Genomic DNA, 15,390 nt, shown 5'->3' on the forward strand with positions numbered 1-15,390 from the left:
CTTTTGCGTCTGTTTTTTATTTCTACTTTTACGTCTTTATGTTTTTTTAGAATATTTTACTTGCTCTGCAGTGAAACATGGCAATATTGTACGATTCTGTATTTTATATAATTTTTATTTTTATTTTACTTTATCCTGATGCTCCGATGTGTCTGACCAATGGCCAGTGGCTGGACATTGGACAAGACGTAAACAAAGAAGCGTACAATACTGTCTGTATCATTGCTTTTACAAAACATGACTGGGTGTAAACATATATGTATGTGTGAATGGTGGGGTGGGGATAATAAACTTAGAATCTTTAATGCACGTAATTTATGGTGACCCATTGCATAATTCCCAGTGGCGTACAGGCCGGAGTTGCTAGGGGGTCCGGGGGCATGTATTTTATAGGAAGTAAATTTGAAATGTTTCTTTGCCTCAAAATATGTCAAATATATTTTTTACACATCCACGGACGGACGTAGGAAGGTGCCAAAGGGGGGGGGGGGGGGAGACTTACCCCCCCCCCCCCCACCGCTTCCTACGCCAGTGTGCCAGTTAGGACATTTTACTCCAAAAGTTGGGATTCGGGTTTACATGATGGGCTGGACCATTTAAGTCCATGGCCATGTTCAAAAGTAAACTGAAACAAGACTACGAAATTAATTTTATTGACAAGTAGTTGGGTTAATATGTAGGCAACAAAGGGCTCTGTACAATCGTTTTTCTTTTTTCTTTTCTTTCTATCTTTTTCTTTCTATCCTTTTTTTCTTTGTTAAAAATGAAGTTTATTTTCAACGTGACTTTCACACACCTGAATGCTATTAAGGTAAAATAGATACGGCTAATCTAAAATACCCCCCCCCCCCCCTTCCTCAAAAAGTCCTGGAAACTGGCGTCCCCATGTACGTGCCGGGGTTGGGGGTGGGGTAAGGATCAGTATTGGGCGGCAAAACCATACGTAAACCCTCCTGCTTCGGAGTTGGTCACTGGCGAGGTCAGAGGCTAAATCCGAAGTGGGCGTGCCTGAACCCTTGTGGATAGGGGCACGTTAAACCCAGTTTCCATTCCATTCCATACGTAACTAAGGCATAATTTACAACACAAAATTGCGAATAAGTGTCCCTTTTTCTTTACCTAGATAAGACCTTTATCTTTGTCTTTGTTTTTATTTTATATGCACCACCCAGTTATTTTAGAAATAATATTTCGGTATATTACACCGATTTTTGGAGAAGGGACATGGGGATAGTACTAATTATTTTATTTTTTTTATATACAAATTATCTAGCATTTAAAAACATTTGAAGACTACAGCTTTTAAAACAAATTAAATTTTTTGTTTCCTGGCACAAGCCTCGCTTGCGTAATGGTTAAGAATTTAAGCAAATGGCTAAAAACACAGGAACGTACTGGGTTCGTATCCCAATACTGGCTCCCTTAGTGTGTTTCATACCCACTATCAATCTCCCGAATAAACAGCGGCTTTGTCGTTAGCAAATATACGCCAAAGGCTGAGTACACGTACTTTTAAACAGAAACCGGCGCGGATGAAAGTAGATTTTTTTTTTTGTTCTCTGATGAAAAAACTTGGCTTGTGCACCACCAGAGAACATGCCCCCTCCACTAGAGATAGCGTTCGCACAGGCTAGTGGGGATGGGGTGGACACAAGTCATTTAGAGTAGAACAAAACAACAAACATACAAAGGAAAACAAAAATTCACGTACAATTCCATTCGGGGGGGGGGGTGGGATGGTGGGGGGCAGTCTTCCCAGCATCCCAATTCCTTCAGGTCTGCACGTTGGTCCATATGCACCTGTTTTGTGTTTTGAATATACGGACATCAGGCGAGTGTGCGAGAATTTTAGAAATGGGGGGGGGTCTAGACATCTAGGCGACAGAAGTTGGGGGGGGGGGTACCGAGTCATGTTTCCCCTGAAAATATATTGAGTTAAAAAAAAAAAAAAATGCTTGAGGAGTTTCACGCGCCTGGACATGTTTGTACATGTACGTTTTCTTTTAACAGTTTGTGATTTGATAATATAGATAAGGCTCTCTTCAATAAAAGGTGGCGTCGTGGCAGGCCATCGGTGTACAGGCTGGTAGGTACTGGGTTCGGATCCCAGTCGAGGCATGGGATTTTTAATCGAGATACCGACTCCAAACCCTGAGTGAGTGCTCCGCAAGGCTCAATGGGTAGGTGTAACCCACTTGCACCGACCAGTGATCCATAACTGGTTCAACAAAGGCCATGGTTTGTGCTATCCTGCCTGTGGGAAGCGCAAATAAAAGATCCCTTGCTGCCTGTCGTAAAAAGAGTAGCCTATGTGGCGACAGCGGGTTTCCTCTAAAAACAGTGTCAGAATGACCATATGTTTGACGTCCAATAGCCGATGATAAGATAAAAAATCAATGTGCTCTAGCGGCGTCGTTAAATAAAACAAACTTTTTTACTTTTACTTCAATAAAATCAGTAGCAGTTTTCTGGGTAGCTCACCACCGCCCACCATATACAACAAATTATTACATACCCCTGTAACACCATTTGTTTTTAGTCGAAAAGTATTGACTTAATGTGCGCTCTGCACTACATTTGTTTTATATAACTGTGAAATATGGGGAGCCGATTTCATTGGAATCATAAAGAAACATGATCACACCAAGTTCCTTGATACAATAGAACCCTTCAAAAAACTTCATAATAAATTAAGGGCGGGACGTAGCCCAGTGTTTAAGCGTTCGCTTGATGTGCGGTCGGTCTGGGATCTATTCCCGTCGGTGGGCCCATTGGGCCATTTCTCGATCCAGCCAGTGCACCACGACTGGTATATCAAAGGCCGTGGTATGTGTTATCCTGTCTGTGGGATGGTGCATATAAAAGATCCCTTGCTGCTAATTGAAAAGAGTAGCCCATGAAGTGGCAACAGCGGGTTTCCTCTATCAATATCTGTGTGGTCCTTAACCATATGTCTGACGCCATATAACCGTAAATAAAATGTGTTGAGTGCGTCGTTAAATAAAACATTTCCTTCCATTTCCTCTATACTAAAGTTTGCAAATTCACATTCCAGATCGGGAAAAAATCGATACATATCGCTTGCAAAACAACTTGGTAAGTACCCGTTAATCGTGGATATTCATACAACTACGATTAAGTACTCGGCACATTTGGAAAATCTATGTGAATCCACAAAAATGCTTATCGATGCTGTACATAGCAGCAAAGGGTTGGACGCCAACAGAACAAGCTGGCACAACTATTTCAACATAATGTGTGGGGGGAAAATGCGACTGATACTTCTCTGCTAAAGCCCATGGCTACAGACGGCATACATTTTTAAAATCTCAACACAGTTACATTGCTCTCACCAGCAGTCCTATAAGCACAAAATATCCACATCAAAGAAACTACTATAAATTTATTGACCGCCCCTATAAACGTGCTTCATACCTCGACAACATAAAAAATGCAAACTTCCCCCCACCCCCAGCAACAATGTGTGCACATCGACTCGTAATAGAAATTGGTAGGAACAAAAAACATTGATCAGAAAGAAATGAAAGAAATGTTTTATTTAACGACGCACTCAACACATTTTATTTACGGTTATATGGCGTCAGACATATGGTTAAGGACCACACAGATTTTGAGAGGAAACCCGCTGTCGCCACTACATGGGCTACTCTTTCCGATTAGCAGCAAGGGATCTTTTATTTGCGCTTCCCACAATCAGGATAGCACAAACCATGGCCTTTGTTGAACCAGTTATGGATCACTGGTCGGTGCAAGTGGTTTACACCTACCCATTGAGCCCAGGCCCGTACGCAGAAATTTATCGGGGGGGGGGGGGAGGGTGTAATCGACGGCCCAAAGAGCCGGAGTTGCTAGGAGGGTCCGGGGCATGTCTCCCCCCCCCCCTCCTTCCGAATTTTTTTTAAATCTAGAATGCAGGAGATGCATTTTCCTGCATTCTGGGAAGTAAATTTGAAATGTTTCTTTGCCTCAAAATATGTTTTACACATCCACGGACGGACCTCGGCAGACTATGGGGGTGCGTACACACACACACACACCCCGCGTACGGACCTGGAGCCTTGCGGAGCACTCACTCAGGGTTTGGAGTCGGTATCTGGATTAAAAAAACACATTGATCAACACAAAAGGATATATGCAAAATCTGCCACTCTGTTGTTGAAGATGAATTACTGTTTTTAATCAAATATCAAAGCATTACAAAACACAGAAATATACTATATAAAAAAACTAAACCAACTAAACCCAACATTTACTAAATTAACAGACACTGAAAAAGTATTCTGTCGCTACTTCTCTGCCCAGTACACATTGCCCCAATCGTAGGGCAGTATTGCTATGAGATGTTTGGACAAAGACGTCTGCTACTTTCAGTTGCTAGACTTCCTACCTAATGACATTGTTACCAGTATATAAATTATAACTGTGTAAGGATATTGTAACCATTGTAACATGTCTTGTTTTTTTCTTTCTTGCTAATGGTATTATTGTTCATGTTTGTATAATTCATATGTGGAAATAAGTGATTGATATTGATTGATTGATTGTCAAACTAGGTCCACCCCTGTAATAGAACCCCTGCTGTTACAGTAACGTCACTAGGTATATTGTAGGAACCATATCGAATTTAAAATCAATGTGCTCTAGTGGTGTCATTAAACAAAAGAAAATTTTAACTTTAACTATCAAACTTTAAAAAAAATCAATAACAAAAAATCATTGTTTTGAAATGCCCTTAAACAATTACATCCGAATAATTTAATTATTAGTAAAAACAAATGAATTTTATTGGAAATTCATGTTTTACACACAAAGAATTAACTAGGCTTACTGTTTTGTAATATAATTGTTTTATACTAGCATTTACCTTAGAACTGTTTTTACTACAATTTTAGTATTTTTGAAGACTTGTGCAACATTGTGTGTGTGATTGATTAATTTGCTTTTATTTATCGTAAAATACAAGTCAAAAATAGCGAAACAGAACACTTGCAAATGTAATAATTGTTAATACACCTTTAAAATTAAAAGTAAATTTTCAATCGGAAATCTTCGTTCACTTTGGCGAAAAGATACGAGTATTTCCGATTGATCGTAATATTGTTTACTTCCGGGTACGATCTGTCAACTTCATGGCGGAAGGACACTTGTTGAGGAAGTAATGTAATGTGTCCTGATGCAGAAACAAGGGGTATTCATTTGTTTTAATATGTATTATTTAAATTTTAAAAAACCCAACATATTTGTTTGATATTTTATGTCAGTTGATTAGATAACCTGTATTTGATTGTTTTATTAGCATCCCGAAAATTTCTGAGTAAAAAAGAAAATGTCTGACACACGCTAGTTACTAGTAGATTAGCCCGAGTACTCTGACTGTAAGAGCTAGACGGACATTTGGACGGTTATTAGCCCTTACAGTCAGAGACCAAGCTATGTATTTTTTTTCGTAATGGTTGCCCACTAAACTATAGTCAGATATTCTCGCTCTAATACCACAACAATCTTATGTTTGATGTTAGTTCATCAAGATTAACTTTGGCTACAAGTGCAAGCACTACCAAAGGTTAATCCTGGGGACGAACAACGCCATTAGCCAATTCAATCCGAATTGCGGTCAAACTAAAAGAAAAACGACTGTCATCACGTTTTTCCACCCAAATCGTGTACTGTGATCTATTTGGAGCATATGGACACTAAGAAATACTTACTTTGAAACGATCTTCACTTTGAATTAAAGGAAAAACGACCGACTGTATGACTTGTTTTTAAAACGCGCGGTACATTATGGGAGGAAAATGAAACTCGGAACAATCTTGTATGTGGAAAAGGATCGGTGAAGTCATTTCTCGTTTCATAATGAATAAAACAAAAACCATAAAACTAAAAATTAATTAAAGTTAATAAAATAACTTAAAAGTAAAAATAAATTAAAGTTAATAAATTAAAATAAAATAAATGAAATTAAAGTTAATAAAAAAACAAAACATTAATTAATAGAAATTAAATAAAAATTATGTTTTACACACACACGCACACATATTATATATATATATATATATATATATATATATATATATATATATTTTTATTTTTTTTTTATTTTTTTAAAGAAAAAAACAGTTCATTGATGTCTCTAAAAATAACTAAAACATAAGTACTAAGTTTTAAACTTACTTACCTGTCTTTTTTCTGAGTTTTCTTCTAAAATCGTCCGGGTGTGTGTGTGTGGGGTGGGGGGGGGGCAATGAAACATATTTCTCTCTTGTTTGCCAGTACGTAAAAACGTTACTGTTGCCCCTTGCTCGCCACGAGGAGGCCAGAGAGTTGAACAAGATATACCAAATTTGATGTGTGCCCTGTTCAGGATTTTACATAAGTTAAACAGAAATGATTCCTCATTAAAAGTAGAGAGAAATATGTTTCATTGGCAACCCCCCCCCCCCCCCCACCACCACCACACACACACACAGACACACCCGGACGATTTTAGAAAACTCAGAAAAAAGACAGGTAAGTAAGTTTAAAACTTAGTACTTATGTTTTAGTTATTTTTAGAGACATTAATGAAGTTTTTTTCTTTAAATATATATATATATATATATATATGTGTGTGTGTGTGTGTGTGTAAATCATAATTTTTATTTCATTTCTATTAATTAATGGGTTTTTGTTTTGTTTTTTTTATTAACTTTAATTTCATTTATTTTATTATAATTTATTTTTACTTTTAAGTTATTTTATTAACTTTAATTAATTTTTAGTTTTATGGTTTTTGTTTTATTCATTATGAAACGAGAAATGACTTCACCGATCCTTTTCCACATACAAGATTGTTCCGAGTTTCATTTTCCTCCCATAATGTACCGCGCGTTTTAAAAACAAGTCATACAGTCGGTCGTTTTTCCTTTAATTCAAAGTGAAGATCGTTTCAAAGTAAGTATTTCTTAGTGTCCATATGCTCCAAATAGATCACAGTACACGATTTGGGTGGAAAAACGTGATGACAGTCGTTTTTCTTTTAGTTTGACCGCAATTCGGATTGAATTCCGTTCCGAGCAAAATTGCTCGGAAGGGCGCTAATGGCGTTGTTCGTCCCCAGGATTAACCTTTGGTAGTGCTTGCACTTGTAGCCAAAGTTAATCTTGATGAACTAGTTTGATGTCAAATACCTTTACAATGTAACGGTACCATCGACGTCCCAAACTGGTTCACCTAACGACAAAAACACGAATACGATATTTACGGAAATACTATTCTACATTTTTCAACTACAATAACGTGGAAAAAAAAAATTGCAATCAAGTAACGTAAAAAAATCAACAATGTGGATGTAAAACAAATCCATTCTAATAAATAAAAGTGAAACACCCTCCGGTAAACAGGAAAGGGTTCGACGTTTTTAAATGCGTTCAGGCACAGGCGTTTGCAAAAAGTATCGTACTGCACATGTGCGGTTCGTCATTTTCAATTTTTAAGGCAACTACATGAAAAAATATATGTTTCTTAATTATGTACAGTTGCCGAACACTTGATTTATAAAAATTCAATTTATCAAGCATTCTGGCCCGGTCCGCGTTTTATCAACACACATTGCTCACACTTGATGTCAATACTGATAGGCATTACATTCATACCTGCGAATAGTTTGTAAAATTTTTTTTTTTTAATGAATTGATTCTAAATTAACACAATTTTTATACTCAAAATGATTTACAACTTATGAATGGATTATGAATACTATTCACTACAATAGAGGCACAAAAATGTAGCATATCTTTTGCAGATCGAATATAATAATTGAAAACAAATTCTAACAACAGGGTTTTTAAAAATCGTAAAAATTTAATTCTTTGGCCTTGTTGATCTGGCACGTGTGAGGTCATGTGACACGCACCGAAAGTTAATTCATCTTTCTCCATTTTAAGTCAATTTCTACGAGTCATGTGGACCCGATATCGGTAATTTTAAGGAATAAATAAAAACGACTTCGTAAAATTAATGGTTTTAGGGGTTTGTAAAGTTTTGTATTTAGCTACTGACTTTTCTCAACTTTATTGTTTATAAAAATGTTTCTGAACTGTGAAGAAAAACCTCATAAATGAACGACATGCCGATGACAACAAATCAGATGTTGATTGCGCGAACCGTGCACGAGAAAACAAAGTGAACGGAATTTGAAGCATAACGCAGTTAGGGACGTTGACAATAAATTACATCGATCATTTTCAAGTTCCTTGATTAAAAAAAAAATCACAAAATAACTAATACACACTATACAGAAAGAAACCCGACAGCACCCACATTCTGCTAAGCTTTGGCCAACTCAGACGCCAGTATTCCAAAGCTCGCTGACCTATATCGTGACGTAGTGTTACTCGGGTGCTTCTGGGATAAAACACACAATTAGCATTTGGAAATGGTAAAAAAATAGCCATGATATTTTGGAAAGATTTTATTACTTTCTGACTTGGTTATTACTCTTCTTACATACTCTTGTGTCAGCAGTGCACTTTTTATGCAGTCCACAACATATGCAGTCATTTTTATATGGGTCCTGATTCCTATTTACCCAGCATGTCACCGCCGTAATGCATAGTTTCAGGCATGAATAATCATCAAAGCTGCAGTACATCTAGACGTGGTGTGGACCATATTCGAAATTGGTGAATTTTCTAACCTATTAGAGAGATGTTTTCTTATTTATTACCAAGAAATCAAAATAATTTCCTAAAAACCACAATCTGTGACTATAATTTGTACAGGTTGATCCATAGCTAAGGCAGCATTTAGGAATTTTGGAATACTGGCAACATTTATACAGGATACACAATCTGTTGCATGATTAGATTGCATGACAAAGAATGGCATATCGGAAAAATCTGACACTTAAATATAGGATTTCAACCGAAATAAGATGTAAATTCATGCTGACTACTAAGCTTTACGGCAGTGACATGCGTTACGGTATTGACCACACTGATCCTGTCCTTGGAGACTGAATATGATGGCTGAATTTCCATTGATTCGAATGACTATCGAATGCCAACACCTCGGACAATTAATAATATTTCTAGACTCCGGGACTCAGCTGAGTCGCCGCACGATCTGGAGGCATAGCGTCAAATCAGGGGCCTTTTAAAGGAAAGACAGTTCTAAGGAATAACAACTTAAATACATATATACAAAAATAACATTTATTACGCAAAATGCAAGACTAGCATTGTAGCCTATGTACATAGTCTAGTGTATGATAATGGATTTTACTATTTTATGACCTTTTGTTAGGCCTACTGAAGATTCTGCCTTTGACGCAAGTTCCATGTTTCTATCAGAGATCTTTGAGTACCATGAATGCCCGGCCCTTGTGTAAAGGTGCTGTTTATGAATTTATTCCCAGTTCTCCAACAGTGTCAGACGTGTCTTACCAGTATCTAAGAGCTATGGTTATCATGGTTAGGCACAGAACTTGGAAATCAGTGTGCGGCATGAAGCCGAATCCTCAGTAGGTAATGTAGAATAAAGACTTTGAATGTATAAAACTCAAACATGAAAAAACCTCATTTAACACTAAATCGATGAACCGGAACAATAACAAATATCAACCAGAATCAAATTTCTGCCACGATCAAAGGAAACCATATCATAACCTACCGGCGGCAAAAAACCTATCCGCAAAGTCAGCCCATGTGAACACTGGGTCACCTATACACTTAGTAGGCTATACTTATACCACTTTCGCACTTGAAGCTACACTGAAGTTATGCCTCATAAGATGCCACGCGTGCATGTATGTCAGTCCAGATTAGCCTATCTGACCCATTCATCTAATGCCTTAATCACTGCTTCCCATATGACCCCGTCAACCTTGAAATGTTCTTCCGATCCTTCAATCTGTGTTTGGTTCAGGGATTACAGTTACTATGTCAGACTCTTCGTACCACACATAGTTATCTTTTATTTTCGGCCAAAATAATCGGGTTTGTTCTGCGCCTTCCAATGTGGCTCATGGCATCTATCCTCAAAGAATCGTCATCAACGTCTTCTATGATGCCTGGATAGGGTTTTCCATCATACTGTATGATGCAGAATTTACCAACTAAGTCATTGGAAAATTCATGAATTGCTTGCAAGGCAGAAACAACTTTTGCATCAGCTGTATGTTTCAAGTGTAGGGGACCAACCTGAGCTAGTGTGTGTTCCTGGTTGATTCGTTCAGTCGACAGAATGGACTCACCACCAGTAGTAGGCCTAGTTTGCAGATTTCTGTTTTCACCTTGCAAATATACATGCTTCACTAGCTTAAAACACCCACAGTGTAACCCCTGACAAAAACAACTCAGTCGACGGGAAAGAAGCTGCCCTTTTTGCCAAGAAATCAGCTGATGAAAGGTCATTGTTCCAGGTAGTGTGCGGAGCAGCAGTGTGGCATTAAGGAAGTCATCCACTTTGATGACGTCGTCGTCAGTTATGTGATGTATGTAAATATTTGTATTCTCAGACATCAGCACTTCCACTAGGGTGACAACGTCGGGTATGTCCTTCCCCTGTGCTACTATGTGATTGGCCTTTTGTTTAATGGCACCTCCAATCCCGTCCGCGGCCCCCTTCCCGTGTCCTGCCTCCAAGAAAGACCAACTGACACCCCCAGTCATCCCCCAGTCGTGTGGTAATGTACTCAAAAGGTAGAAATTTGCTTTGCAATGGTATTGGGTTGTGGGGCCATCTGAGAGGAAGTATGCAGTATCAACATGTGGGTGTTCCTGCAACACTTTGTTCAGTATTGGTTTCAAATGAGCCCATATGGCGGCTGGGTCGTGCCTCCTACAACCCGATACCGTTGCAAAGCTGAATTCTTTGCCCTTGAGATAGCACATTCCAGTGTGTAGGGTGGCTTGTTGATTCGACCCCCCAAAATGGCAACTCTGTATCTCTTCTGCATATTTAAGGGTGTAGTTTTCGCTGAAATCACAGTGAACCAATATTTCATTTTTGTCCAGAGTTTTTTCATCTGGATTTCGCGGTACTGGTGTCGTATATTATATGTGTGCCTGGCCAATTTTCGCGTTAGCGCTGCCTCAAACCTGTCTGTCAGTTCACCAATATTGCCATCAATTTTGACCTTGCCTGTCCTCTGCATTGTTTCAACATCCCCAGTGGTTTTGTTTTTAAACTCATGCTCAACGACCCTCCAGTCTTCCCACTGAACAGATTGGGTTTGTTCAAACGGTTGGAAGATTACCCGCTTCTCATTGCACTCGTTGCATTCCCAATACATGCATTCATTGTTTCGAGTCGAGCAACAAAGAGATTCCAGAATCAACTCTGGATCTCTGACCGTGATGACCTTGTTGGTTGGACTATACCAATTAAAATCCCATTGGTGACAGTGTTAAGATATTGGCCTGAAACTACTATACACAACGTATCAACCAAAATTTGAACCATAGATATGAATACTACAACACCTCACCCAAAGTAGTGACTGAGTTAAATGGCACCTTTCATGGCTCATTTTCGAGATAACAGGATGTTGTTACAAGCCCCGTCAATTCCGCACAAAATGGTAGTGCTTAGTTTTACAGGCACCCCGTGTATGTTTCAAGCACAAGTGTGCCTGACACACTGGTACTGCACAAAATAAAATTGCATGCATTTATTACCTACATAAAACTGTACTTGATGCAAGCAACCACTGTCACATTTATCACCAATGGCAGGACTCACGGCTTTAACTCCTCCATTAAAAGTTCGGGTCACTTCGAACTTTGACCCAGCCGAGATGCTATTTGGTGGAGTACTACCTATAAGCAGAACTGCACTGTTTCAAAAAGTGTCGAATCACCTGTTTTTGGTGAATGGCAGGTTCACATGTTTTATAACATAAAGTATTAAGTTGACTGCAATGTCCTATTTGGAGTCAAGCGCTTATGAAAGTGCATATGACAATGTTCGTAACTACATAATAAAATAATATGAAATGTAATGTTGTGTTCTTCTTTTGTGTGTTCAAGGAGTACAGTTGAAGATAATAACCTATGTTTGAGTATGCATATTATGTGTGATATACTTGTTAATCCCAGCACTATGAATGCACCATGTCACCTACATACAGAGACTAGTGAACTATTTTCTCTCGTAACCTAAAAATTTGAAAATTCTGCTACGGGCAGGTCTCATTAACCAACATTTATCAGAAAGTAGTCCAGTGCCATGGGTCTTTTCAAATGTGCCAAGTTGTACAAGACCAAGCATTGCAGGAATGTAAACAAAGTTAAGAAACAAGCTTTATCACACCTCTAGGTCAGAGGTTACTGTTGTGAGGAGTCAAACTGTCGAACAATTAACTCACAGATGGGTGTCCCTCTCAACATGAATTTAAATCACTGGTAATTAGGTCAGCTGCTTAAACTATATTAAAAGCAAGCATGCTGGTACAGTCATTTCACTATTGTCACTTGACTAAAAATAATCACCCATTCCTATTAGAATATTTAACAAATTTTAAAATGCCGCCAGTGAGAAAAAGTGCAAAATGTGGATTTAAGAAAGGGGACGTTACACACAATAAATCCAGGAAGTGTGCGAAAGTGGATACAGGTGTGTACGAAATGAGACGGACGGCCAGACTAACCAAGTCCATGACAAAAAAAGTCTTGGACACTGAGGCTCATGGTGTCCAAGTTGGACAATTGCCGACGACAGCGCCATACAGACTATTGCGATCTGTGGCAGACCCACTGACTGAAACTGAGCAGTGTTTGAACAGCACCATAGGTTCAAGGTAAATGATGCTAATGTACTTAATCTGAATACCCTACATATTCTAATTGACTTCTTACAATAGTTCTTACATGCATGTATCAGGGCAGAGATAGGTTGGAAAGGGGAAAAAATGAGAAAAGAGCAATTAAATTATACCTTTTATATGAAAGTTACACATTACATACCTTGTAGCATGCAAATCACATTTTTGTTGGATAAATACACTATTTATGTGATTACAAACACAATCACAAAGAGTCAGATTTGAAAAATATGGCTTGCAAACAATGTCAACTTGGCATGGTAGCACTGGTGAAAATAGTCCAACAGTCCAAGGGAGATAATCTATCAATGAAAATGCTAGATACAAGAAAACATTAAGAAATGAGGTAGTGCTAGTATTTATGGGCTTCTATTTGGGTTTTATCAACAGATCAGAGGCCGACACATACAGGGTCCTCCACATGGGCAAACTGGAGCAAATGATGAATAGAACACACAACGACCACCGCACTTTGGCTCCAGAATGCCATGGTCAACTGATGTGGGACTTCCCGGCGGAAGAAAGAAGGGGTGTATGCACTCGGCAGCGTTTGTGCTGTAATATTTGTACATACCACTCTGGTATGTACAACTTGTACACAGAGGTGGACAATCCAGAGCGAAAGGGTCGAGGTCGTAAGGCAGCTCAGCCAAATGTGTCAGTGCAGATCGGTCTGACGAAAATGCCCATTGGGGTTCAAAACTTCCGGCTCCTGTGTCTCTGCATGAACATACCAGCACTGTGTGTTGCGGGGTGTCAAAAAACTGCAAACAAAGTATGTGACACTATTATAAACAGTAACAAAACCGACATGCAGGCTAGGAGAAACAATCTTAAAACAATAAACACTATCAGGGGTTGTCAACCAAATGCAGTAAATTTACAATGTGATGGCATGTACAACAATCCATTATATTCTGGGGTTGGAAAGACTCCTTTCCAACCTGCCACTCAGGTGGTCTACACAGCAACAGAACACAACACATCACAGAAGCAAGTGTTGGCTATTGCTACAAAAAATAAATTATGCTCCAAACGTCACGGCATTAGTCAATCACATACATGTCTGAATGATCCAACATGCTCTTGCAATATCCCAATGACAATGTCTATTGGAGATGAAAAAACTTGGGCTAAGGACTGTTTAACTGATTTAAAAAATGACGGTCTTGACGTACATTACATGACGACAGACCCGGATGCTAAAGGTTTCAAAGGTGCTGAAGAGTTATACCAGCAAAATGTTACTGACATCGAACCACAAATGTTAATCGACACACGACATGTTTCGGAAAATCATCGCAAGTTTGTTAAAGGTGCAAAATTTGTTGAAAATATGATGCCAGGACGGACAATATCTGACAAAAAGAAATTACAGATCAAATTCTCCAATGACATTGCTTTTAGGTGCCAGGCAGAGTATGAACAGGCTTATAGAATACACACAGGAAACATTCCTAAATTCATGCATGCACTGTCATACACATCCGATGCCATCGCAGCCTGTTATCAAGGCAATCACAAAAAATGTATGAAACATTCATTTGTCTGCAAATCTGCAAGTAAAAACTGGCTGGTTAAGAGTACCTTTCTCAATTCGCATTTCAAAATTGCCACTAACAATGACACCGACTTGAGGAAGTGCATATACTATCGTCTCGGACCCAAAATGTTACAAATGACAAAATTTAATACAAACACACAAAAATCTGAGGCTGTCAATAAAAGCATTAGAAAATCATTACCAAGACACACAACTTTCAGCAGAAACTTCTCAGGGAGGGCACACAGTGCAGTGCACAGCATCAATAATGGGCCTGTAGAGTCATTACTTAAGTTGTCAAGGGATATGGGATGTTCATTCTCATCGGGTAGTAAGGTCATTTCAGCTCTGCACAAAGTCTAACACAACAGAACTCTGCAACTAAATAGAAAAAAAAACAATGCCATATAAAATTAAAAGATGTCAGAAAAGAAAGGTTCTGTATGCACTGTATGAAAAACACCAAGAAGATGAAAAATATGAAAAAAATTACATCTTAAAAAATCACGCTTCGACCTCGAAAGTCGAACAATAATTACGCAAAATCTAAAAAATATCCCCACAAGTTACAATAACACACACAATTAAGAAAACAACCACAGACTAACAATACCTCACAACAGACAGTGTGGTGTATGTCCCTCGAGACACAGGCCCTGGTGTTTGCAATTAATTCTATCAATGTTATTTGCATGCGTTTCTAATGTCAAATGTTCGGCATTTATGCACTGCCTATTGTGACACAAATGAGAGATTTCAAGCACTCCTTTATGAACTGCCATATCAGATGGCCATTTCTTGTTTCTTATCATGTATGCCAGTCTGTGAGCTTTCTCTATTTTGGGTGCAGGGGTGTTAGGCCAATGCACTTTCTGGCGGCCATATCCATCAGCATTCATGGAACCCAGCCACATGCTACATGCATGTTCACCTACATTAAATTCAGTTTTTTTGTCTAAAAGATATTGTACATGTTCAAAAAATGACTCCATGATTACTAATTAATTCAAAATGGCAGTTA

General features: G+C 38.5%; 1 protein-coding gene and 1 long non-coding RNA gene across 2 annotated transcripts in view; one reads left to right on the forward strand and one right to left on the reverse strand.

Moving 5' to 3' along the window:
- The first annotated feature begins 5,141 nt into the window (after positions 1-5,141).
- Positions 5,142-15,390, forward strand: part of LOC121375619 (phosphatidylinositol 3-kinase regulatory subunit gamma-like) — a 40,007-nt gene continuing 29,758 nt past the window's right edge. Inside the window, exon 1 of the mRNA XM_041503163.1 lies at positions 5,142-5,209. Coding sequence (XP_041359097.1) covers positions 5,195-5,209 — 15 coding nt within the window. The 5' untranslated portion in view covers positions 5,142-5,194. The remainder of the gene's footprint in view (positions 5,210-15,390) is intronic.
- On the reverse strand, positions 12,929-14,723 carry LOC121375620. The gene is made up of 2 exons (XR_005958328.1): positions 14,572-14,723; positions 12,929-13,590 (listed from the first exon to the last, which is right to left on the reverse strand). It is a non-coding gene; the product is annotated as an uncharacterized LOC121375620 (long non-coding RNA).

The sequence above is a fragment of the Gigantopelta aegis genome, chromosome 6 (genome assembly GCF_016097555.1).
Source record: "Gigantopelta aegis isolate Gae_Host chromosome 6, Gae_host_genome, whole genome shotgun sequence".
NCBI classification, from domain to species: domain Eukaryota; kingdom Metazoa; phylum Mollusca; class Gastropoda; order Neomphalida; family Peltospiridae; genus Gigantopelta; species Gigantopelta aegis.